We start from the raw sequence: 26,633 nt of genomic DNA on the forward strand, positions 1-26,633 counted from the left end.
TATTTGTATATATGTATATACATATACATACATATATGTATGTATGTCAATCAGTTTCATTTCTGTATTTCTTGTCCATAGAGAAAGAGCCGGACTCTAACATAGATTCAAGGCTCCTTCATTGGAACTTTTATCAACATCATCTAGGTATTTGTGCATATGTGTGTGTGTGCAGTATTTGGTGTTAGTGTATGCGCAGATTTGTATGTTTGTTTTATGGATGCGTTTTTATGTCTATGTATATATATGTGTGTGTGTATGTGTGTGTGTATGTGTGTGTGTATGTGTATGTATCTATATGTGTGTGTATATATATATTTATATATATATGTATACACACACACACACATATCTATCTATCTATCTATCTATCTATCTATCTATCTATCTATCTATCTATCTATCTATCTATCTATCTATCTATCTATATATATATATATATTTATATATATATATATATATATATATATATATATATATATGTATATATATATATATATATATATACATGTGTGTGTGTGTGTGTGTGTGTGTGTGTATGTGTTAGGGTGCATGGCTCAGTAGTTAGAGCGTCGAGCTTACGATCGCGAAGTTGTGAGTTCGAATCTCGGACCGGCTGCGTGTTGTGTTCTTGAGCAAGACACTTTATTTCACAATGCTCCAGTTCACTCAGCTGTAGAAATGAGTTGCAATGTCACTGGTGCCAAGCTGTATCAGCCTTTGCCTTTCCCTTGGATAACACTGGTGGCGTGGAGAAGAGAGACCGGTATGCTTGGGCGACTGTTGGTCTTCCATAAACAACTTGCCCGGACTTGTACCTCGGAGGGTAACTTTCTAGGTGCAATCCCATTGTCAGTCATGACCGAAAGGGGTCTCAGCAATATATATATATATATATATATATATATATATATATATATATATATATATATATATATATAATATAAATCCAGTTCTGTCTGTGTGTATGTAAAAAATTATAACGGCCGTATTTTTCAACTGATTTTCTCCAAACTGGGAACATATATTACTTTTATTCCAGGGATGGTTTTAGACGCTTAAAATCTTTCACATAATGAGTAACGGCCACTCTGGTGCAAAAAATACTCATTCCTGGGATATGTGGTGAAGGGAGGTGACTCTTTGCAAAGTAACATTCAGAAATTGATTGTCTCCCTTACATCCATTGGTCATTGAAAAATATTGCTTTTTATCGTTGATTCACGAAAGGTTTTAAAAATATTTACTTCCGATTTTTTACCATCAGTGAGATCTATATCTCTCTATGTATATCTCTCTCTCTTCATCTCTCTCTCTCTGTCCATCTCTCTCTCTCTCTCTCTCTCTCTCTCCCTCTCTCTCTCTCTCTCTCTCTCTCTCTCTCTCTCTATCTATCTCTATCTCTCTATGTCTTTCTATATCTCTCTATCCATCTCTATCTTTATATCTATATCTCTCTCTGTATCTGTCTATATCTTATCTATATTTATCTTTTTTGTTTTAACTAGCTAGCTCTCTCTCTCTCCCTCTCTATATCTCACTCACTCTTTATTGTTTTCACTTTCATTTTTCAGACGCTATTGTTTTCACTGTAGGTTTTCATTCGCTATTTACAAACGAAAAACGACAAATTACTGACAGAATGAAGTTCGCAAATTACTGATGAAAGTAATTTCATACATAATTTACTGACAGAAGTAACTTCATAAATTTCACTTCAATCCGTACACTTAGTTAATTTTCCTAAAGATTTCTTATTTACTTTTGTAACGGTTTTATGTTTTTCTGTTGTTAACGACTTTTTTCTGGTTCCTTCGATACTGGCTCTGTGGTTCATTGACAAATTTCGATTTAACCCGTGCAATTCTTTATTTTCTGTTAAAATTTCTTATTTACTTTATGCCCGTTGTATTAAAAAATATAATTTTCGTTACCCAGTTATTTTTATTGTTTACTATCTTCTGCACCCGAGTATTTCTGTATACGTATATAACCATGCCTAGAAGGAAAGGTCAAACTTGTCTACCATGTCAAGGTCAGCCAAAAGAATATCTCTGTCCAGGTAAAGAGAGACAGCTGCAGAAAGGGAAACATACCAAGAAACAAACAGACTGCGCACTACAAAAGCCAGAACAGTTGTATGCACGGCTGACAAGGAATAGGATCTCCACTTCAGGACGAAGAGCAGTTGCAACAGCTCAGAGAGGCAACTTCTATGAAGCAGCTTTCAATTATGATCCAGCAGTTCATTATGCAAATGATACTAGAGTTTCCATTGGTGCAATGACAACTGAGTGCATACATTGTAAAGCAAGGAAGTGGCCTGGAGAGACACCTGCACTGCGCTGCAATGGTGGAAAGGTTAAACTCTCTGCAATCCCCAAGCCTCCAGACATATTGAAGAAACTGTTGTCATCAACTGACCAAGATTCCAAGCACTTTCAAAACAAAATTAGACAATACAACGCTGCTCAACAGATGACATCATTTGGAGCCACAATAGATTTAACTAAGTCAGGATTCATGCAAACTTTCGAGATCCAAGGTCAGATTTATCATTGGATTGGCTCTCTACTACCTCTATCAAATGAATCACCAAAATCGGCCTTTCATTGTTTATAACCTGTACCTATTTTTGTTTTTTGTTTTTTTTTGGTTACGAAGTAAGCTACACAAGACGTTTTTGAATTACTTTATATACATGAGTTGAAAACTTACTTTTAACATTTCACTTAATGTCTGTGTTCTATGCTGGAATGGGTTGGAGAGTATCTCAGCTACTAGCAGTTGAGACCGACATAATCTAGACGGCGTTTTCAAATTTCATTATTTTCTTTAACCCGGGCAATGCCGAATATTTCTGCTAGTATATATATATGTATATATGTATGTTGGTGTAATTTGTGTGTGTGTGTGAGTAACTTATGTGGGTGTAATTATAGTTTTTGTCTGGGGTGGGTGTTCTAGTGCACGTGGTGTTGTTGTTGTTGGAGGTTGTTTGTACGTTTTATTGATGCTGTTGTGGTTTCGGCTTCCGAGCACCTCTCCTTCTTAATCGATTGTTCTTCGCTATTTTTCCTCTGCCTTTTTTTCTTTTTAGTATTTGGGCGGACATTTTGCCATTCCCCTTTCCCGCTCTAAGTACCTGACGAGTCCGATTGTCTTGGTCGGGAAAGGGGCCGTCTTGTAGGTCTTTCACTGGTGCTGCTGTTGATGGTGGTGCTGATGGTGTTGGTGGTGTTTCCTTGGTACCATGGTTCGGCGGCTCTGCTGCTGTTGCTGGTGTTGATAGTACTTCCTTCACCGAGGCCGCCATGGGCTCCACCACTGCTTTTTACTGTTGATGGTGGTGGTGGCTTCCCAGTGGTGTCCTTTGGTTGCCTCGCTGCTACTGCTGATGGCGCTAAAGCCGCCCTTGGTACATTCACCAGTGCTCCCTGTTGCTGTTGCTGCGCTGGAGGTGACACTGACTCTGTTCTTGATAGTGGGGCTGTCCTCTCTTTGGGGAATGTGACCCTTAAGTGGTTTACCTCACCACAGCGGTAATACCTAGGCTGCTTGACCTCAACGACCACATGCAAGTTCGACCCACCTGGTAGTCTAATGGAGGCCGGGATGGAGTTTAGACCTACTTGTTCGATTTGAACAAGGAGCTCCATCCCTTGTCCCATCCAATTCTCCTGGTGGACTTTGTACAGCTTCAGAACTGTGGTAATCTCCTCTATTTCCAAGAGGACTGCCATCATTAACCAACAAATGTTTAGCTCTGGGGTCACTTGGTTAATTTTAATTTTTGTTACTCGTCGACCCATGTCGGTGGAAACGAGTAATAATACTTCTATTTTTAAAGGTACTATGGAGTGTTGTATTGCTTCATGTTCTGTGGCAAAACGTACCTCCACAGTACCGAACCACTTTCCCCTTGTTACATATGTATTCTGGTCCCAGATGGGCCTCAGGGCTATTTCCAGTTGCTGCTGGGGGTCGTGTTCGACTCTATTATTTTTTGTGTTTAGGCATCTGTAACTAATTGTTCTTTTGTTTGTCGTTTTTTATGAGTTCCTGGGGTGGATTGAGAAAAACAGTTACCTTGCTTTGTCAATAGATTGTTAGACTCCTCAATTTCTTTAGGTGAAAAATTCATCAACTGTTTAACTTGTTTCGTCGCTAAGGCGAAACCGTTTCCATTAGTTTTGTCATTTTTATTTTCCTTGTTTGCGGTAGTGGTGTCCTTCTTTTCCTCTTCTTTTCTCTTCTCTTTCTCTGTTGTAGCAAGTGTGGTGGGGAGGGTGGGGAAGTCTTCATTGAACCCGGCCGTCCAACTCACTGCCACTGCATGCCGTCATTGTTGTTTTTTCGAAGAAAAAAATTGTATCTTTGCCCCCAAAATGGGGCTTTTTCAATATAGAACCAGCTCTCCCTAGTAGGATAGGTGGTTAACAAAACAATATAAACGGTAACGAAGAAATTTTCGAAATAACGGAGTTAGCAAAAACACATCTGAACAGTTTCAGTTCAGGAACAATAGTGGTGGTGAGGGCGGGGAAGTCCTCTTCGAACTGGCTGTTCAACTTCCCGCTCTCACTCCTTCGCTCAGTCGCCATTGTTGTTTTTTATTTTTCGAAAATTTTGGAAAAAATGGGTATTTAGCCTCTAAAAGGGGGCTGTTTTTTTCAACAAAAACCAGCTCCCCAAGAGGGAAGCTATCTTGTAACAACAATTAGAGTAACAAAAATAGGAGTTCAACGCATTTTCAACAATAAAAGACAACCGTTAACAGAGCACAAAATTTCACGTCTTACCTCGAAGACAACAACAATAATTAATTCTTTTTTTGGCCACAAAGGCTAATATACATAATATACATAGAATTACATGTAATAACATGAAAAACAAACACAAGAAGATACAATGGGTTTTCGAATCGAGTAAACATTATAAAAAACAAAGAATAATTAAACAAGTAAATCTCCCAATAGGGGGAGACACTTTAAGGTTACTTATGGAAAAGCCCACAAAAGCCACGGGTGCCTGACCAACAAGGCAAGACCTCTTCTTTTATTTTTCACAGGTGTATACTCAGAAGTGGTCCTTTCACACTGGTCATTCTTTCAACATTCACCCACCTTTCAACAAACTTGTAAGAAGGCAACACTTCCCTCTCTATCCTCAATTTCCTTTTCAAGTAAAACTTGAAAAAGTTGATGAAGGCTTGGTCAAAGAGGAAAGTGTCTGACTTTAGCCCTTTCTATCGAGTCCACCACACTACCGCTTTTGCTACAGCCACCAGACAAATAAAAATTGCCTGCCCCTCCCGGCCAAAGGAAGGCGGCGAGGTAATCTTCATTATGGATTCAGCTGATAACCGGATCCATCCTACACGCGACAGAAGGTGTTTGACATCAACCCACAGGTCAGCAATGCTCGGGCACTAGACGAGGGCGTGCAGAACGGTTTCGTCGCTCTGAGTGCACCTCGAGCAGGCTCGGCTGACGGCACTCCCGTGCCTGTAAAGTTTATCCCGAACGGGCAGCTCCACTTGGTAACACTACCAGGCGAAGGATTTCTGGAAGTTATCCATAGGCCCAAGCCCGAAAGTTCTCCGAAACAGAACAGTAAACTGATCCTCGTCGAAACTGAGAGTTTCTCCGAGGATGTCGTCGCACTTTCCCTCCACTAATCCTCTATAGAACTCTAGAGTGGAACTACCACCGACCGCATTGCCTGCCTGGCGGAGGGCTGTGAGCGCTTGACGGCACTCGAGGTACCAAGCGCCCCTCCTCGGTCTACGCCTAATCAAGGATTGCAGCTTAGTCAAGGAGACGAGCTGTGGAAGAGCGAGTCTGACAAACGGCGACTACACCTGCTCACCGTTAAGGTAACGCTGGAGATGCCGCAGCCTGAGCGATGCGATTGCAATAGATATTGTATTGGTTGAACGATATTTCAACAGCAAGCCTTTTTTGTCGAGTTCAAAATGAAAAGTGACAAAAATTCAAAATTATAGAAATTCAAATCCAAAATGTGAACGAGAGCAACTAGCATCCATACGTTGATAGAATGACATCATCCGTCTTCAAAGTTCAATTTTACAACTGACAAAAGGTAAAAGAAAGAAAAAAGAAAAAAAAAAGAAAGGAAAAAGATTAGGATAAAGAAGAAGAATTGATCCCTTCCGACGCCCAGATTTTCTCCGAGGAATGAATAAAATGACAAGGGAATTTCATCAAATTTACACAAAATTGATTAAATATTCTTCTTTTTCCCTGTCTTTCCTTTTCTTTTTTCTCTTTTTTTTTCTTTCTCTTTTTTTTTGCCAGTAAAATTGAACTCTGAAGACTGATGATGTCATTCCATCAACGGGTGGACGCTGGTTGCTCTCGTTCATAATTTCGATTTGAATTGCTATAATTTTGAATTTTTATTACTTTTCATTTTGAACTCGATAAAGGCAGGCTTGCTGTCGAAATATCGTTCAACTAGTAAAATATCTGTTGCAATCGCATCTTACTCTTCGGCCCTCATGCAATGCCAAGCAGTGGCTCTCGTGGTTTCTGATCTTAACTGATTGAAAGTGTTATCATGTACGTTGTTTTATCTTGGTATAACAGATGGGCTACAGTAAATATTCTGCTCACTACCACAGGTGTCTGGTGTTTGACCGTAACCAGTTGAGCATGTCCCATGGTGGCTGATGATATGTGCATCTCTGATCATGAGCAGAAGTAGTGGGGGAGCATCATAGCTATGTGTTGAGAGGAATTCTTTGGGATTTGAATAATTCACCTCTGGAATCATAGGTGTTTTGTTCATCATCCTTAAACAAACCTTATTCAGAGACCTTTTGAGCGGGATGGGCTACTCGACCCGAAGAAAATTCTAACTGGACCTCACCTGCAAGGTCATGCGCTGTTTATCTTGATATAAGATTACCATGCCACGCACACTTGGTTGTGATGCATGTGCCTGGTGTACCCTTATCAACCGTGTTAGTCATGATGGGTATATTGGGCTTGGTATAATTGCATCCCAGTGTCACTTTGATGGCATGCGCTGCTCTCTCACTCAATAGTAATAATAATAGTAATAATAATGATTTATTTATTTGTCACAAGGCGGAACACAAAACAAACAAGGGACAAATGAGATGTGGAACAATGTTGAGTATACGATAAATAACAATAACAATTAACAATACAATTAAACAATAAAAATTCCTCATAAGGGGTGAATTCCTCAAAGAGACAACTAAGGAACCCCACACATACTGGTTACCGCGACTGCCAGGTGCAAGCGAATGTTCAGAGTAGGCCCATTCACGCGAGCTATCTTCGCCACATTCACCCACCTTTCAACAAAAATACCGGGGAGCAGTACTTTCCTTTCCACCCTCACTTCCGTTTTCAAGTGGACCTTGAAAAAGTGATGAGGGCTTGGCCGAAGAGGAAAGTATCTGTCTTCAGTCCTTTCAATCTCACCCACCACACTATCACTTTTGCCGTAGCCATTAGAGGAAAACTGCCTTTCTTTTGCGGGCAAAAGAAGGTGACGAGGCAATCTTCACGATGGACTTGGCTAATAACCGGATTCGTTTTACAGGCATCAAAAGGTATTCGACAAATCTCCACAAGTCAGTAATGTCCGGACAGTAGACAAATGAATGCAGGACGGTTTCGTCGCCCTGTGCACATTTCGAACAGGTGCGTCTAACTGTACTTCCGTGTCTGTACATCCCTGGTAGCACTGCAAACCAAGGATTTCTGGAAATTTTTCATAGGCTCCGGCCCGAAAGTCCTCCGGAAAACCTCCCAGCAAATTGAACCCCCCACTGACATCTAGAGTTTCTCCGAGGACGTCGTCGCTCTTGCCCGCCAGCAAACTCCATTGTGGAACTTCCACCGACCACATTACTTGACTACTTGACTACTTGACTGGTAGAAAACTCCAGGTCCCAAGCGCCCTTTCTCGGTCTACGCTTGATCCAGGACTGTAGCTCCGTCAATGAGACGAGCTGCGGAAAATCCTGTCTGACAAATGGCGACAATACATGCTCACCGTTAAAAAAACGCAGCCTCAGCGCAAGTCTGCGCATCATTAGCTATGGCATGCCCAGTCCTCCACTCAGCGGCTGTTGACAGCAGATGGGCCATGTGACGAGCTGAACACGTCCCTTCCATAGAAATTGGAAGAACAAGAACTTCAGCTTGATCAGCCACAAAGCGGGGCAAAGGACGACAGTCAGGCGGTAGTAGATGACAGAAGTGATGTACGCATTCGCCATCTCCACCCGACTCTTCAGGTACATCTTCCTCTCTGCCCATTTCTGTGTGAGATTGGCTATTGTGCTCATCACCTCCTCTAATTTTCGCCCACTTGGAGGTCCAGACCAAACCAGACACCGAATAATCTAACCGGTCCTTTCGTCCAGCTCCCTACAACGCTGTTGGTTGGCATGGACTTATCTCTCCAGGTGCCGAGCTGCAGGCCAACCGACTTGTCCTGATTAATCTTTGCTCTTGTCTCCGCTTTGTACTCCTTTAAGATAGTGCCGAACACCTCGATTTGCGAACTGTCCGACACTATTACGGTGACGTCATCCACGTAAGCCGATACGAACCTTCCGCACCCTAGTTCACATGGGATGTCCTCGAAATATCCAACTTCCTTAGTAATAGCTCGAGAGCCAGCATGTTCAGAAGGGGTGAGAGTAGGCATCCTTGACGGACCGAAACCGGCCGCCGCGAAAAAAGCCTCCATGTATTAGTGGTTTACCTTATGAAAAGCTTTTGAATGGTCCAAATTGATCAGAGCCCCACCCAAGCCAGGTTCCTTCGCTACCCTCTCTATGATGTAGCAAGGTGGAGGTTGTCGTAGATATATTTGTTCGGGATATCGCATCTCTGCGCATCACCGACCAGTTTATCGACGACGAGCGCCAACCTCTTGGCTAACAACTTAGTTAAAATCTTATGATCTGCGTTCAGCAAAGTTATAGGCCTAAAATTAGCTATTTGTTCCCCCTTGTCCTTTATCAGCAGTACCACTACGCCACGGCTCACAGCATTCACTTTGGTTGAGTGTATGAAGAGCTGCATGTTTCGGTTGAAGCTAGAAGGCCTCGGTGTCACCTGTGTAAGGACTCTGGCATTTGAGAGTTTTCTGCCCTCTTACTGCGAATACCAGGTCCTCAAAAACCACCAAAAACAATACCATCTGCGAATAACAACAAAGGCTGCACCAACAGGAACAACAAGATCAACAACTGATGGAAGACACCAACACAAGCAAAAATGGTTTCAACAGCAACAACGGCAACACTAGCAACACTAGCACCAACAACACCAGCAGCAGATGCACCACCACCACCACCTTCAACAGCAAAAGGAAAATAATGGACGCACACAACACCTAGTGCTCCTCTCCCAACGAAGCTCTCACTCTCTCTCCGTCTCCTCTAAACTCACATACACACATAGACGCTAACCCATATTCCACAGATACAGATACCACCGCATCATGAAGTAAGGATGAAGGAAAAACCCACCCCCAACAAAGAAAAAACTAAAAGTATAACTCAATAAAACATCCTGCCTCACATGAACACACATACCAAAAAACATAGAAAACACATCCATATCACAGGAACACCTACAACAACAACACCACCTCCAGCATCGCGATTGTCAACACATCTACCGCTACAACAACCAGCTCCACCAACGCTACCGCAACTGCAACAACCTACAAAAAGAAAACATCCCCAACAGCAACAGCCAACCATACAAGCAAAAAGCTTCGTACTAGGTAGGTCCAACATAGAATTGATCACCTTCATTGCACGAAGGAAATACACTGAGAGAGAGGGTGAAATCTTCGGCACCAGCATCGGTGCGTATGCCGCGGGAAACGTCAAAACATTAGGGAGAGATTCCCTAATGACATGGAAATCTCTAATGTGAAAATCACGAGTAGGCTTTTAAGGGAGTTTTCAAAAGGTGAAGGTTGAACCACCTGATCTCCAGCAGTACCCAGTGGGTAAGTGGCTAACCCTTTGTTCTTCTTTAAACTCTTACCGGCCATCATGGTGGGTTTCAGAGTGGGTTGTTTAAGTGTTCGTAGCCTGGAGTCGTCTTGGAAGTAAAATCGCCCTGGAGGCAAGGTCACCCTGGAGGTAAGGTCGCCCTGGAAGCAAGGTCACCTTCCCAACTTCCACAGGTCGCTAGATATGGAATTGACAGCCGTCGGCGAGACCAGGATTTCCGGTACACACGATCTAGCTCCCCTTTCCGACCTCTTTGAGATCTTCCCATTTCTTAACCGGCTTGGAAAGAGAGACAGGTTTGCTATGTTGTTTAGGAAAGGCCTAGATCTCGAGGTACAGACAGTCTTCCTGGACCCGGATTGTATCTTGGTTGCCTTGGTTATGAACAATGACGAAGGTGGTGCTTTCACACTAGTCAGTGTGCACTACCCATCTGCGGTTGGGCAGCCAGATTTCTTCAGACGTTTCCTGTGAATGTCTCACTCTTTAGCGCCAGTGGGTGATTAGAAGGCCATCTTGGATCCATACCTGGATAGGGTGGAACTAATTGATAGGAGAGGGAAGTGTAAAAGCCTCACAAAATCAACTCAGCCACTTCCAACTGGCTGACAGGTACGGACTGGATTTCCAGAATGCACCAATGTAGATATGGACAAAAGCATCTGGTCCTTCAGGTCGTATCTCTACTGAGCAATTTGTAGGCCTGTAAAAGGAAGCCGTGTAAGTTGTCCACAACTCAAAGTTGTCGGTTACACAGAGCACAAATTTGTGCTCTCTACGGATGACTTAGATAGGGTCTATAAGCAGGGCTCCGGAAAATTGTAACTGAATGCGCCGTTCCTAACGGGTCAAGCATTTACAGACCAGATTTGTAATATTAATCTTTCGGAAGTTGTCGGTACAATCCTCAACAACCGATGGGGGTAGCTCTGAAAAGGGCTATTAGAGTAGTGACGGTAGGATTTAGTAAAGAAATAACTTTAGAGGAAGTTAGAATACTCGAAGACCAAGTTAGGAAGCTAGAAGAAGCACTTAGAAGAGGTATATGGACCGATGTACTGGCGGCGAGATTGGCTCTAGAACAATTTTGCAATGTCAGCACGAAGGCTGCATTGTCAGAGCTAGGGTGAGTACGCTAAGATATGAGGGAATGAAAGCTGCTCAGTTCGGTCTTTGACGAGCAGGGACGCGTCTTACTCGAATCCAAGCGGATGCGTACAGAATTTCTGCGGTACGTTGCCGAACTGTACTGTGTGCGCGATAAGTCGAAGATAGGAGTGGATTTCATCTGTCTCGGTCGCATGCCGCGCCATTTGGCCAGGAATGCGGGTCCTGTGAAATATTGATACCATCCGAAGACATACAGGACGCGATGATGACTTGCCCCCAAAGTCTTCGGGGTTGAATGGTCTGTCCGAATCATACGTGAGACATGTTTGGTGATCTCCTGGTTGATGTTTACCACAATTGGCAGCACAACGGGAGAATTCCCAGTGTTGTGAGCCGTAGCGTGGTGGTGCTGCTAACAAAGTACTCGAACAAGGGGGACCATGTAGATAATTTTAGTCCTGTAGCTCTGTTGATCGCAGATTACAAAATTTTGAGCAAAGTGGTAGCCAAGAGGATGGCACTTGTCATCGATAAACTGGTCTTTGATGCGCATCGGTAGGGCCCTGATCAATTTGGATCGGCCGAAAGGTTTTGATAGGGTCGACCACTAATACTAAGAGGCTGTCTTCGCGAGACAGGAGGGAATAAAGCTACTAATGAAGCACTTAAAATAGCAAGTATAAAGTGAAAGACGCTATTGGTGTGTATATAAATATTTACAAAAGCACATACGGGTGGAAATACGTTTTTTAACGAAGGTTGATGGTTTAAACTAAAACTGCTTGAAGTTTACGATAGGAAAAACTTCAAATAAATGGGTAAAAATACACAATGAAAAGAAAATGGTAGAAACTCTGGAAGATTTGGTAGAATTTTCAGAAAATGGTAAAAAATGAATGGCCAAGATAATGCACGAAGGAAATAAAATAACTAAGATGAAGCTAGTAAAATGCCAGATGTTACGCGCACGGGACAGATAAATAAAATGGCGGATTTGGCACACACACACACACACACACACACACACACACACACACGCAGATACACACAGATACACGCACATGCACGTAAACACAAACACCAAATTTCTATTTCTCTGTGGATCGACCTGATACGTAACTCGTCTCGTTATATTTTCCTCACACGATTAAATCCAACGAAGCAATTAGAAAGTTTGTATCTAATCTGAGTTGATTAGAAACTTGGATTCGGTGAAACTAATCAGTCTAACTGCATTATTGGGCATATTCTGAAAAGGTGATTTAATTAAGTAAATAGTCGTGCACTTCACAGCGTTTTACGAAAATTAAAAATATAAAGCATGCCTTTTCTTTTTTAATAAACAAAATTTAAACCTCAATGAAAACCAAACAATATGGTTCTACCACTGATTTTCTTTCTTTGGTAGCAGAAAGATCCGATCAGTTTGAAATATTGTTAGACTTTCATGAGATTAAGTAAATAAAAAAAGAAAAAGATAAAAGAAAAAAATTAATTCCCAGTCAAGCACTCGAATCGATTTAATAAAGTACCCTAGACATGAATGGGATTATAATAAAATACTAAATAGTTTCGGCGAAAGTAGGAAGGGTCATCAGTTCATCATGCAAAGCTTAATATTTTCACTTAAACAGTTTCTTAATTTTGAAAAAAAGATCGCCCAAAAAACTTTGAAATGTGAAGTAAGTTGTATAGCAAGGGCAGAGAATACAGCGTGACAAAGTTGCGATGGCTTCAGTGATAACCAAATCATGCTATAAAACTCATACAAAGGTAGTGCTTGGCTATTTTATTCCCGTATTTTAAATTTAATTCGACACACAACATACAGTTTCGGTCGATGTATTTGATATAAATTTCGTTAACATACATATGAAAGAAATAGTACATATTAGATGGCCACAGGCTAACATTTTCCTTCCGGCGCTTCTTGAGCGTCAACACAAGCGTACTGCATGACTCAAGGCGAAAGATAAGTGTAGTGATTCTAACTGAGGATTGAAACTACATTATGTGCTCGGCTCGATTCGACTGTCGACAGAACATTCATCCACTGTACGACGCTCAACTTTATTTTCTTAACTTAATAAATACATACTCCCATAACAAACACGTATACGTTAAGTATTATATATACATTGCTACCAAATGTAAACATGCTTTATTAACAGTTACATATCACATGTTAACCAACAATGCCGTTTTCGTTTGCATTTAAATACTTCTTTATCCATGTCATAAAGGGCCTTATTCGAGTGTAAACCCCAGGTTGTTTAGGTTGTGCACAACCGAGACCCCAACTTGTCACACCTGTGAAAACATAAATGAATAAATAAACAAATAGAATACAATGAAAGGAACAAAACAAAGCAAATGTTAAAAGAAACCATAAAAACAAACGAATACAATGCATGTCAAGAATGAACAAGCACCCGTAGGAATTTTTCCTTTCGACTGGAACACATAAAGGAATAATCAATAAATTATTTACACATGGTGGTCTTAAAGGAAGCCAAATATGCTGAAGTAGAGGCACAGAACAAAAGAGAGTTTCTACATAAAATAATAAATTATTTTCACACCGAAACTATATGCTCTTCTATGGTGTGATTGTTACAAGCTGGACTGAAACGTCCTGAATTGTTAGCTTAGCTACCACAGGTCAGACTCAATATCGGCGAAGAATCACAGCTTGCACATCACCCGACAATGAAACAGATCTGAGAATTCCTGCGAACACAATGTCTTTCCCAGCATATCTTCATTTAGGTTTTTAGTCAATTTAGATTCCCTTACTTGTGAAAACAATTGTTATTAACGCTATTTACTCTGCTTCTCATTAAAACATGATTTCTGTGATTAAAAATTCTTTTATTGGTAAGTACATAGCATTGAATTTTAGATCTTTATTTAAACACACACTTCTGCTTTTGGTTTGATTTTCAAATTACATAATGGCTAATCTACTTCTATAGAGTTGTAAAAATTAGCACTTCCTTCTCCAAGCCTAGATTCGAAACCGAATCTAAGAATTCTCGGTCGTCCAAACCACCACGATCAACAGGCGCGAAAACAGGTTTTCTTTGTCCTATCAAAAAGTGATTGACCATCTCCCTTTGACCTACGACCTCAGCCATGTCAGGCGAAGTTCAAATGGGCAGGAGCTGACCTATTTAGGTACAAACTCTGCTGCAGTATGTCTGTCCTTCTAGCTGCCACGATTATTATAAATACAGTGGTCAACAGACAGACGAGGAGGAGAAGGGCCTAGCAGCAAACGAGAAAGGTCTACGACACAACAGGTTTGGCGACCGCAGAGACCAGAGCAATGTTCGAAGTTCCACGGTAGACTACTGTCTCAGATGAGCTACACACACACACACACACACACACACACACACACACACACACACACACACACACACACACACACACGCGCGCGCACACACAAACATATTCATTTCTGACATATCATTTCCACAGATGTACCCTGTCTCTATTTCTAGCAACTCGTAGCAGTTGTCAACATTTTGCATGTAGTGAAGAATTATGTGTACCAACAACAAATTAAGTCCAGTGAATAAATTATTTTAACCATGAATCGATTCACTCATTTATTTACTTCAAAGGCATATACATTCCTTTTGCATCTGTTCATCATTATACACATTTAACCACTACAGAGTTGTTTCTAGGATGGTTATATCCTACTTTTGTCTATTACTATCAGCAATCTTATTATTTGCACCAGCGTCATAATTTCTACTCCGAGTTCATCTTAGTTTTCTACTGTAATCCTATTTACATCAAGGGTGCTTTACATAAAAATTAAATTGACCACAATGCTTGGTCGGTACTTATTTTATCGTCCCTGAAAGGATGAAAGCAAAGTTCACCTCGGTAGGATTTGAATTCAAAGCGTAAAGACTTTATTGTAAGCAGTTTTGACTGTCACTCTAACTATTCTACCAATTCAACGAGCACTCTATTGTAGATGATTTGAAACAAGGAATAACAAGGAAGAGGGGAGTATAATTCTGTGACATTCATGATTCTTCTCACATGCATTAGCAACATAAACATTGCATAGGAAGTACAGAATCTCCTGAAGAATGCAAAATGAATAAAAAATGTAAGTAGTTGATATTTTGGATTTGAAAAATTTAACAAGCTCTAAATCGAGAATTCTAATTTAACAGGAAAAGATAATACCGAACTACCTGCTAACCAGAATTCGTAATTTGTCTGTCTTCTCTCTCAGTAACAAACAGTAGACCTCGGTCCAATCAAAAGAACTTAATAGATAAGATTATAATTGTTAATCAATACAATTATAATTTTTACTGACCCTACTCTTTAGAGGTGAAGCAGGACGTCGGATAAAATTCCTTGAGGATAAAATTCCTTGAGGATAAAATTCCTTGAGGATAAAATTCCTTGAGGATAAAATTCCTTTTATAACCAATACTCTTATCTCACAATAGTTAAACAAAAACTCATCTCCGGCATGGGGATATTCAATCAACCTAAAAATTAATTAGCAATTTCACATTCTACAAATATTCATCACAGGCGTTTATGTAGATCTGAATCTTGTGTCATGCAAACCTTTTGTCATGATTTGTGTCATGAGCTGTCTCAGAAAGAAAGAGACGTCCAAGCGGTGAGAGTACCATATAATCAGAAGAAAGGTTCCTGATTTATATACTGTTATCACCTCTACATATTGTCTTTGGTCAATACATTGAACTCAAATGCAACCCAGTATACCTCGCCATAAATAGGCAGCGCTTAGAAGTATTAATAACTTAACTTTATAAGCAGCGTTAGCACTGCAATATTCATTAAATTGAAGTACTGTTTTCAATTCCCTCTGATACTCTGATATTCAAGAGCAATCAATTTGAGGCCCCAAATTGTCATTGCCAGATTTCACATTGGATCTGGAGTTAGGGAATGTAATTACAGTTGGCAAATAATAGCTGGCGGCTGTTTCAAAGCTCATTTCCCGTTCCTGCTTAACACGCTGTCGCCTGGTTTGGGTATCTCTAGCAGAGTCCACTGCTGTGGATAGCCTGATATGTTGATACCTTGATATCTTCCAACAAATGCGTGTCATGCTTTCTTCCGTTCTTTTTCAATGGAAGCTCTGTAAAAGACCATAAGCTTGGCTATTCTTCTGATAATTGGTGTCGTAAAATAATATACATGAAAATAAAGTCTTCAGTGTAATCCTTGCAACTTAATATATTATGGGAATTACTCTCACCATCAGACTGTGAGCTGGTGGTAATTGCAAGAGCTTTGACGGATGTAGAGCCTAGTCAAACGACAAGAGACACTTCATTTAAGGAAGAGGAAATTGGTGCACAAATACAGTTGACATATAGAGATTTCGATAACTAGAAATAAGTTTTTTTTAAAACTAAAAACGTACTATTACAATGACTGCAATCAGATTTAAACATATCTACAACTACTTTTGAAAGAGAAGCTATAGCTGGAGGATACCTGACTTGTTAGAAATTTTGTAATCAACTACCGAGTCTGGCTGGTGATCAAAAGGTTAGTATCTTCGTTCCAAGATATGCCACATTCGTTAACAGGGTGCTAAAGTACTGCTTGTAGGTTTTTCAATATAAGCAAAGGAATTCAGTAGAGCTTGTCGACAAATCGGAAGTGTTGCAATGACTCACAACAGTGAATGATATGTTGTCTTTGGATACATACTTGCAGCTAAGTGGGCATAGTAAATGAGATCTAAGTGTGTTAGCTGTAAATACAACAGTGAATCTGAGAGGGTACAAACATTCTATCTCTCAGATCAACATCCGATCCAACTTTGCAACACGTGGCTTCATGATTTCGAAAAACCAATATGATATAAGTATATCGTTCGGATTGACTGAAACTGGTAGTTAAGTAAATTGTTGAAGGATACTATATAGCACCAGTAAAAGAACACAATGCCATGAAGCAAATTATTTATGCAACCGTTGCAACAAAAGTCTCCAGCAACGTAGACAAACGTATCTTGACAGAAAGTGAGATTAAACAAAGCAAAATACATAGACAACATTGAATTCAAACTCTTGATCTAATGTCATGAGAGCCGATAGCATATCCGCTTGTGGCGATATGAAGACAAGTACTTACCTGAAAGTATCCATTTTCCATTGTTATTACACACCATGGGACCACCGCTGTCTCCCTGAAAGAGAACGCTATATGCATAAAACACTAAGAACAGATAAAGATATACGAGGGGAAATGGGAATAAATGGAGAGGGAGCAGTTAAGAGGCAGATAAATCATCTTATGAAAATATGAGGTGAAGGTAGCATATAGGTGTAATAGAACCCTTTTATTCTTTTATTTGTTTCAGTCATTTGACTGCGACCATGCTGGAGCACTGACTTTAGTCGAGCAAATCGGCCTCAGGACTTATTCTTTGTAAGCCTACTACTTATTCTAAGTTACAGTGACGTAAACACACCAGCATCAATTGTCAAGCGATGCTGGGGGACAAACATAGACACAAACACACACACACACACACACACACACACACACACACACACACACACATATATAGCATATCAGTGGCAATACCATACAACACTGGAAGCAGAAACAGCTATTAGATGGGATGCAGTCTATTTGTTTTGAATTAATAAATAATTGTTGTTCATCGATATTTCTCCTTTTTCTACCTTCTTTAAATGTTGATCCTTGATAAACTCATGTTTATCCTTGTCTTTGATTATAATTTATGAGCATATGTTTGCATATGTATGCCCATGATTAAACATAGGTAATATACCGGTAGTGTAATGGATACTTCTATCCCTTAACCTCTACCTTTTAACCTTAACCTCTAAATTTTAACCTCTAACTCAATTGTCCTATATATATATATTATGTATGTATGTATGTGCTTGTCCATCCACCATCGCTTGATAACCGATGTTGGTGTGTTTACGTCTCCGTAACTTAGCAGTTTGGCAAAAGAAACCGATAGAATAAGTACTAGGGATCGATTTGATCGACTAAAGGTGGTGCTCCTGCATGGCCGCATTCAGATGACTGAAACAAGTAAAAGAATAGAATAATGAAAGAATAGATGAGAGTAGTAACTATATGAAACAGTCATGTTGAAGTGGCGACACACTACTTCTCAGTATAGTTACTACTATCATTTCTTTTAGAGATTTTCTAACTAGCTAATTTGCTTGTTGCAAGATCAGTGACTGTTTGTTACTTATTTTCAATATACTGCGAGCTGGGGCAAACTACTGCTACCTCTAGCAGACGGGTATCCACCGCCAAGAATGAGCACAAAGAGCTCAAAACCGTACGGTTTGGTGGTCCTGTCGCTGGAAGATGGTAGGCGTTATCTCCCCTACTTGCAATATATATCGGGTGCAAAAAAAAAAAAAATATATATTAATAAACAACAAATCTATTGGCATCCCCAATACAAGATTCCGTCCATCAAACTTCATTCTCCAGCTGTTGATCATCCTGAGGTCATCGCAGAAGATACTGGCACAAGATTTTACGCAGTGGAATCGAATCTGAAAACTTATGGCTTCGAAACGAGTTTTCTAGCCACGCAACCATGCAGCCATACCTACATCCACCTGTCAAATTTCTATTTCTCTTTTTTCTTTTTGTGAATTCATCTGTTATGTGTATGCACACTTTCACTGGTGCCCCCTTGTGTTCTTGCGCAGATTACTTGACTGGACTAATTTCACCGTATTTTACCTTTATTTTCCCTTCATATTTTAGTAAACTAGGCTCCATTATGCCAGAACCTTGGCACACTATTTATGGAAGGTGTGTATGAATGTATGCGTGTGATTGTATATGTGTATATGTGTGTGCATGCGTGCGTGCATGTATGTCAAAATCTCACAAATACACAAATATGAAAACAAATTCACACATCTGCACTCATATACTTACATTTTAAAACGTGCAGAAAATTAAATTCTCAAAATGAGAGGAACTTCAATCATTATCTCACACACGAATACTTAAACGCTACATTACCCAATAAGAGTGTTTGTTTCACTGTCCTGTTTGCGTTACCAATTTTGATCCTCCGCAAAATCCCAAATTTTACTTAATTTGCTTTGCAGGAGCTACTGTTTTATCGAAAGCGTATATTGTTGTTAAATGCCCAAAATGCAAGACTAGAAAAACAGCCAACAACTGCTGAAGGGTCATTCTTTATGTTGTTTGTTTTGTTTTTCATTTGTGTCTTTCGTTCCAAAAGAATAGATCATGTTCCATGTATTCGTGCTTCGTACTTTTTTGTGGTACACATTTCGTGACGTTCTGTACCTACATATGCATATATATATATATATATATATATATATATATATATATATATATATATATATATATATATATATATACACGTATAGATGTAAGTATGTATATATGCATATATATATATTATTTATAATATATTATATAATATATATATATATATATATATATATATATATATATATATATATATATATATATATATATATATATATATATATATATATATATATATATATATATGTATTTACAGAAGTCAGAAAATGGAGAAATATCGATGAATAACAATTGACTTTGGTCGGCCCGAGGCTATAGTAGAAGGTACTTGCCCAAGGTGCTATGCAGTCGGACTGAACCCGGAACCGTGTGGTTGGGAAGCAAGCTTCTTACCACACAGCCACTCCTGCACCTATTATAGAGATTTTCTGACGAGCTAATTTTCGTATTGCAAGATCAGTGACTGATTTAGTGCGCGTATATTTGGTTATTGCAATTTATGACATGAAGAAGTAAAATGAATCTCTTCGTACTTACATTACAGGCATCAAGTCCACCTTCAGGGTAGCCGAGACAAACCATATTTTCCTCGTGATATCGATTTCCATAGTATTCAAGTGATCCACATAAAGAACCGTTGATGACAGGTAATGTTAGTTCATTCAGGGCAGTCCTTGATCCTTTACCTGATGTGAGTGACAATGATGATAATAATAATAATAATAATAATAATAATAATGATAGGTGTCCTTGGAATGATAGCAAAAGGGGTTGATTCTTACCTAGCTCAGATACCAGGAAACTTCAAAATTGCAGAAATTAAAAAAACAGTGCTCATGGGAACTGTGTATATCCTAGGTAAAATACTGTCTGTGTAATCCCAAGTTTTAAAACAAACCTATAATTTTCTTATGTTTTCTTAAACATGCTCTAGAACAATAATATGTGCAAAACGAAACATATGACACTCTAGGCATAACAACAACTTGAACTTCTAACTCGTCTCTTGAAGTCTAAGCAAAAGTCAAACATATGATAATAGTAATAATAATAATAATAATGATAATAATAATAATAATAATAATAATAATAATAGTAATAATAATAATAATAATAATAATAATAATAATAATAATAATAATAACACAGGCAGTGACTCACATGGCTTCTGATCTTAACTGATTGGATGTCTTATCATGTACATGTTTTATCTTGGTATAAAGATGGGCTACAGCAAGTATTCTGCTAAATACCACAGATTTGCGTGTCAGCCGAGCATGTCTCTTAGTGGCTGAAGATATGAGCAACGCTGATCATGGGTAGAAGTAGTGGGGGTGCATCATGGCTATGTGTTGAGAGGAATTCTTTGGGCTTTGGAAATATGGGTTTCATTCATCATCCTTAAAAATATTATTCAGGGACCTTTTGAGTGGGATGGGCTACTCGACCCGAAGAAAATTCTAACTGGGCCCCACCTGCAAGGTCACGCGCTGTTTATCTTGATATGAGATCACCATGTCGCAAACATATGGTTGTGATGCATATACCTCGCGTAATCTTTTCAAACGGATAATCATGATGGGTATACTGGGATTCGTATATGTATACCCCTGTATCACTTTGATGACATGCGGTGCTCTCTAACTCAATAATAATAATAATAATAATAATAATAATAATAATAATAATAATAATAATAATATGCCTGGATGCAGTACCAGGCAGTGGCTCTCATGGCTTCTGATCTTAATCGATTGGAAGTGTTATCATGTACATTGGTTTGTCTTGGTATAAAAAGATGGGCTACAGCAAATATTCTGCTCAATACCACAGATTTGCTCGTCAGTTGTTTGAGCTTAACCAGTTGAGCATGTCCCTTGGTGGCTGATGATATGTGCATCTTTGATCATGAGCAGAAGTAGTGGAGGAGCATCATAGCCATGTATTGAGAGGAATTCTTTGGGGTTTGAATAATTCACCTTTGGAAACATGGGTGTTTTGCTCAACATTCTTAAACAAACCTTATTCAGGGACCTTTTGAGCGGGATGGGCTACTCGACCTGAAGAAAATTCTAACTAGGCCCCACCTGCGAAGTCATGCGCTGTTTATCTTGATATGAGATCACCATGTCGCGCACATATGGTTGTGATGCATGTGCCCTTATCAGACGGGTAGTCATGATGGGTATATTGGGCTTCGTATATTTTACCCCAGTGTCACTTTGATGGCATGCACTGCTCTCTCACTCAATAATAATAATAATAATAATGATAAATAATTCGTTTATTGGCCACAAGGGCTTACATAAAATTACAATAAAACACATATAACAACATAAAAGACAAAAACAAGACGATACACAGTTCTATATTTAAGAAATGAGGAATTATGTACATTATTTACATTATTTACATTTGGCGGATATTTGCCCTCATCTTGTTTGTGCTGTCTCTGTGTCGTCTAAGGTATTTCGCAAGGTCTATGTTGTCGGTGTCGATGGCTGTGAGGTTGGTGGTATTTGTGCTGTTTGTTTGTGTCGGTGTTTGACATGGTAGTGCTGGTGTTGTTATTGTTGTTGGTTGTTGTGTGTGTGTGTTGCTGCTGTTGGGTATTTCCTCCCCTCTGCGCCTCCCCCTCTTTTCTTCCACTTTCTTTGTTTTTCTTTTTTGTGGGGTAACTGTTTGCCACTCTCCCTTCTCGACCTCAGTGCTCGAACAGACCGAGTTGTTTTGATCGGGAAGGGGGATATTCTCTGGCTGCTCTTTTTTTTTTGGTGATGTTCATATGTTGTTGGTGGTGGTTGTGGTTGTATTCCGGCTGGTGTTGGTGGTACTCCAGCTGGTGTTGGTGGTACCCCGGCTGGTGGTGGTTGTATTCCGGCTGGTGTGGTTTTACTTCAGCTGGTGGTTTTGGTTGTACTTCGACTGGTATTGTTGGTGGTGCTCCGACCGGCTGTGCTACTTCAGCTTGTGGCGGCACTCCGTCCGGTTTTGGTGGTGCGCTGGCGACTGTTGGAGGCGGCGTCGCTGTTGCTGGTGGTGATGGGGTTGCTCTCTGCTGCTGCACTGGAGATGCCCCCGCTATTTTTCATTTCTTTATATATGGGGCAGTCAACCTTGAGGTGCTGGTCATCCCCACAAAAGTAGCATCTTGGCCGCCTGCCCTCGACGGCCACGTAAAATCTCGTGCCGCCTGGTATAGAATTTATGGCTTCTTGGTCAATTTGGACAAGAAGCTCTAATCCCTGACCTGTCCAGTTTTGTTGATGCAATTTATGCACCTCCAGTATATCGGCGGTGTCCTCTATATCATAGAGGACAGCCGCCACTAGCCAGCATACATTTATTTCGGAGGGCACCTCTCCAATTTTAATTTTCGTCACGCGCCGACCAAGGTATGTCGACACGAGCAGGAATTCCTCTGTTTTTAGGGGCACAGTGAAATGCTGTCTTGCTTCCTTCTCTGTAGCAAAACGCACTTCCACCGTGCCGAAGCGCTTTCTCTTTGTCACATAGGTTTTGTTGGTCCAAATCGCTCTGAGGGCCATTTCCAACTGTTGTTAGCTGGCTCGTTCTACTCTTTTCTTCTTGATGTTTAGAACTCTGTATATTACTGATTTTCGATCCATCTCCTTTATTAATTCCCGAGGTTTGTTAAGGAAGACATTGTTTCCTTCCTTTCTTAACAACTTCTTTGCATTTTGTAGTTCATTCGTTGTTAAATTCAACAACTCTTTTGTCTGCTTTGCTGCCGAAGCGAAACCGTTGCGCTAGATTTGCTGTTCGTGTTTGTGGTGTCAGTGTCATTGATTTTGTTTTTCTTTCTTCCTCCTTCTCTCTTTCAGGAACATTTTCTTGGGTTGCTGTATTTTCTTTGTTGTTGCTGATGGTGGTGTTGGTTTTGGCATAGCTTCTCGTGATTGTGCTGTTTAGAGCGGGGGAAATCTTGACTGTACTGGCCGTCAGAACAGCCACTGCCACTCCCCTCGACAGAAGAAGCCATCTTGTGCTTTTCGTCAAACGAAAAAACCAAATTTTTTTAATGGACAAAAAGTCCGAAATTCGCCCCTAAAAGGAGGAAATTTTCAACAAAAGAACCCCTTCTGCACACTAAAAGGGGTTCGGAAAACAAAACAACAACAAACAGTCAATAAACTTAAAAAATAACAACAAATTTCAAACTGATGGAGATCTGAAAAACACGTCTTACCTCGACGACAACAATAACAATGAAGAAATATATCACCTACCAAATGTCATGCCCCATCCAGCAATTTTGCAGAATCTTCCAGTTTTTAATGGCTTGTCATCTTTGGGCAAACAAATTGGTTGTGTTCGACAATTGTAAGTGAGAGGCTTGGAAAGCTTCAGTAGGGCAATGTCATTTTCGTTGGTAGGCGCCACATAACCAGGGTGAATCACAATTTGGGAAACTGGCCACTCTTGTTCTGTTGTGTCTGTACAGTTAGAATGATGCTTTCCTGACGTCACATTCCAGAGGCTAGCATTGCGCAACTGAGCGCTGACCATATATTGAAAGGAAAAGCATAAAATAAACAAGAGCATCAACAATAGCAGCATTACGACGACAACGACGATGATGGTTACGACAAGATTGATGATAATGATGGTGGTGATGGTGGCAGTGACTTCTAAAGTAATCATAAGGTTGCAAATTGTGTGAAAGAGGTAGATTCGTTTAAATCAACCTCAGTACACTACTGGTACTTTATTACTATTGTGGTGATAAATCAATTTGGTATAATAGATGCTGACGTATATTACAATATTAACCTCCTTCTTGAACTATGAGGTGCATGGATAGGGGTTTTCTTTATCGAAAACTAATATGACTAATATAGCAACCGTCCTATTTAGTGTTCCATAATAATGATACTACTACTACTACTACTACTACTACTACTACTACTACTGCTGCTGCTGCTGCTGCTGCTGTTGCTGCTGTTGCTGCTGTTACTGCTGCTGCTGCTACTGCTGCTACTGCTGCTGCTTCTACTGATGATGATGATAACAACAACAACAACAACAACAATAATAACAACAACAACAACAATAATAATGATAATAATAATCTTTTCTTTATTAGCCACAAGGGCCGACAAAAATAAGATTGAACATTACAAAACACGAAGGACAAAAAATGGGGTTACATAAAGGGTCGTGTAAAAAGTCAATAACAATGAAAAATATAACAAAGAAAATGCCTAAAAGAGGCAAATAACTCTGGGTTTCTCATGGAGACCCCACGAAAAATCCACAAGTGTCACGACCACTAGGGAAACAACCCTCTCTCTATCTCCCTCTCTCAGCCTTGGAAACTCAATACCGCATGCTCAAAGTAGGCCCGTTGACACGGACCATCTTCGTCACATTCACTCACCTTTTAACAAAATTGCTGGCAGTCAACCCTCATTTTTCTTGTTGATAGCTCTTTCAGACTAGAACACCACGCAACCTCTTTCGCTATAGTCACAAGACAGATGAAAATTGCATTTCCTTGCTGGCCAAAGGAATGCAGCGGGGCAATCTTCACGATAGAATCAGCCGACAAGCGGACACGTCCTACACGTGACAACAGGTATTCGACATAAACCCATATATCAGATATGTTCGGGCACTAGACGAGTGCGTGCAGAACTGTTTCGTCGTTCTGCACACATCTCGGGCAGGTCCGACTGACGGCACTTCTGTGCCTGTAGAGTTTACAGGCAAAGCTCCCCTGTAGCACTGTCAGGCCAGGGATTTCTGGAAGTTATCCATAGGCCCCGGCCCGAAAATCCTCCGGAATAGACTGGCGAGTTGAAATTCATTGACGCCTAGAGTCTCTCCAAGAACGTCGTCGTTTCCTCTCACCACTAACCCTCTATACAACACTATAGTAGAATTTTCACTAACCGCATTGCCCGACTGGCTGAAGAGCGTGAGCGCCTGGCGACACTCAAGGTATCAGACGCCCACTGCGGCCTACGCTTGATCCAAGATTGCAGCTCATTGAAAGAGACGAGCTGCGGGAAAGCGAGTCTGACAAACGGTGACCACACATGCTCACTGTCGTTGAGGAAACGCTGGATGTGCCGCAACCTCAGTGCATGCCTGCGCATCAATAGCCACGGCATACCCATAGGGTGTTGACAGCAAATGGAGCGCCTGACCAGCGGTGCCCGTCCTTTCCATAAGAGGTGGAAAAGCAAATGCTCCAGGTTGACCAAGTACAAACTGGGGCAAGGCACGACGGTCAGGCGGTAGAAAATGTCTGATGCGACGTATGTGTTCGCCACCTCTGCCCGACCTTTCAAGGATAGTTTCCTCTCGGTTCATTTCTGGATGAGACTGGCTACCCTGCTCGTCACCTCGCTTCAGTTCTTCTCCTGTTGGAGGTCCGGTCTGAGCCAGACTCCGAGCAGTTTTTCGGGCCCGACCGTCCAACGTCCTATAACGTCTTGCTTCTCTTGGTGCCGAGCTGCAGGCCCACCGACTTTTCTGGATTAATCTTTGCTCCCGTTATTTACTCGTATTCTTTCACAGTAGTGCTGACTAGGTCTATATGCTCCTCGTCAGACACTATGACAGTGGCGTCATCTGCGTATTCCGACACTACTCTCTCCCATCCCAGTTCACGCGAGATGCCTCTTAGCGTTTCCAGTTTCCGAAGTAATGGCTCGAGGATCTGTACATACAGAAGGGACGAGAGTGGGCACCACTGAGGGACCGAACGCACGATGTTGAATGGTTACGCTAGGTGACCATTCCCCCAGACTACCGAGCAGGTGTCGCTGTACATGGCAGCGATCCAACCGTGAAAAACCGGACCGAAACCAACCGCCAGATATTGATGGTCAACCCTATCAAAGGCTTTTGACTGACCTAAATTGATCAGAGCCCCACCCATGCCAAATTTCTTATCTACCTTATCCACGATGTAGCGCATGAAGTGGAGGTTGTCGTAGATGGACCTGTTTGGGACGGTGCATGTTTGTGCATCTCCAACCAGTTTCTCGACGACTAGCACCAATCTCTTCACTAACACTTTGGCCAGAATTGTCATGTCTGCATTAAGCAGAGTGATGGGCCTAAAATTTTCTAATACCTTCCCGTTGTTTAGATCCTTTCTCAGCTGTAG

The 26,633-nt window shown here is 40.7% G+C and overlaps 1 protein-coding gene across 3 annotated transcripts in view; it reads right to left on the minus strand.

Annotated features, from left to right (window-relative positions):
* Positions 1–7,084: 7,084 nt before the first annotated feature.
* Positions 7,085–26,633, minus strand: part of LOC106881273 (transmembrane protease serine 2) — a 47,894-nt gene continuing 28,345 nt past the window's right edge. For all 3 annotated transcript variants that reach the window (XM_089338250.1, XM_014931599.3, XM_089338251.1), the window contains exons 5-8: positions 23,743–24,014; positions 20,030–20,178; positions 17,309–17,363; positions 7,085–13,462 (exon numbers count right to left, since the gene is read on the minus strand). In XM_089338250.1, coding sequence (XP_089194376.1) covers positions 13,338–13,462; positions 17,309–17,363; positions 20,030–20,178; positions 23,743–24,014 — 601 coding nt within the window. In that variant the 3' untranslated portion in view covers positions 7,085–13,337. The remainder of the gene's footprint in view (positions 13,463–17,308; positions 17,364–20,029; positions 20,179–23,742; positions 24,015–26,633) is intronic.

Source organism: Octopus bimaculoides, chromosome 20 (assembly GCF_046866305.1).
Source record: "Octopus bimaculoides isolate indiv1 chromosome 20, ASM4686630v1, whole genome shotgun sequence".
In the NCBI taxonomy this organism is placed as follows: Eukaryota; Metazoa; Mollusca; class Cephalopoda; order Octopoda; family Octopodidae; genus Octopus; species Octopus bimaculoides.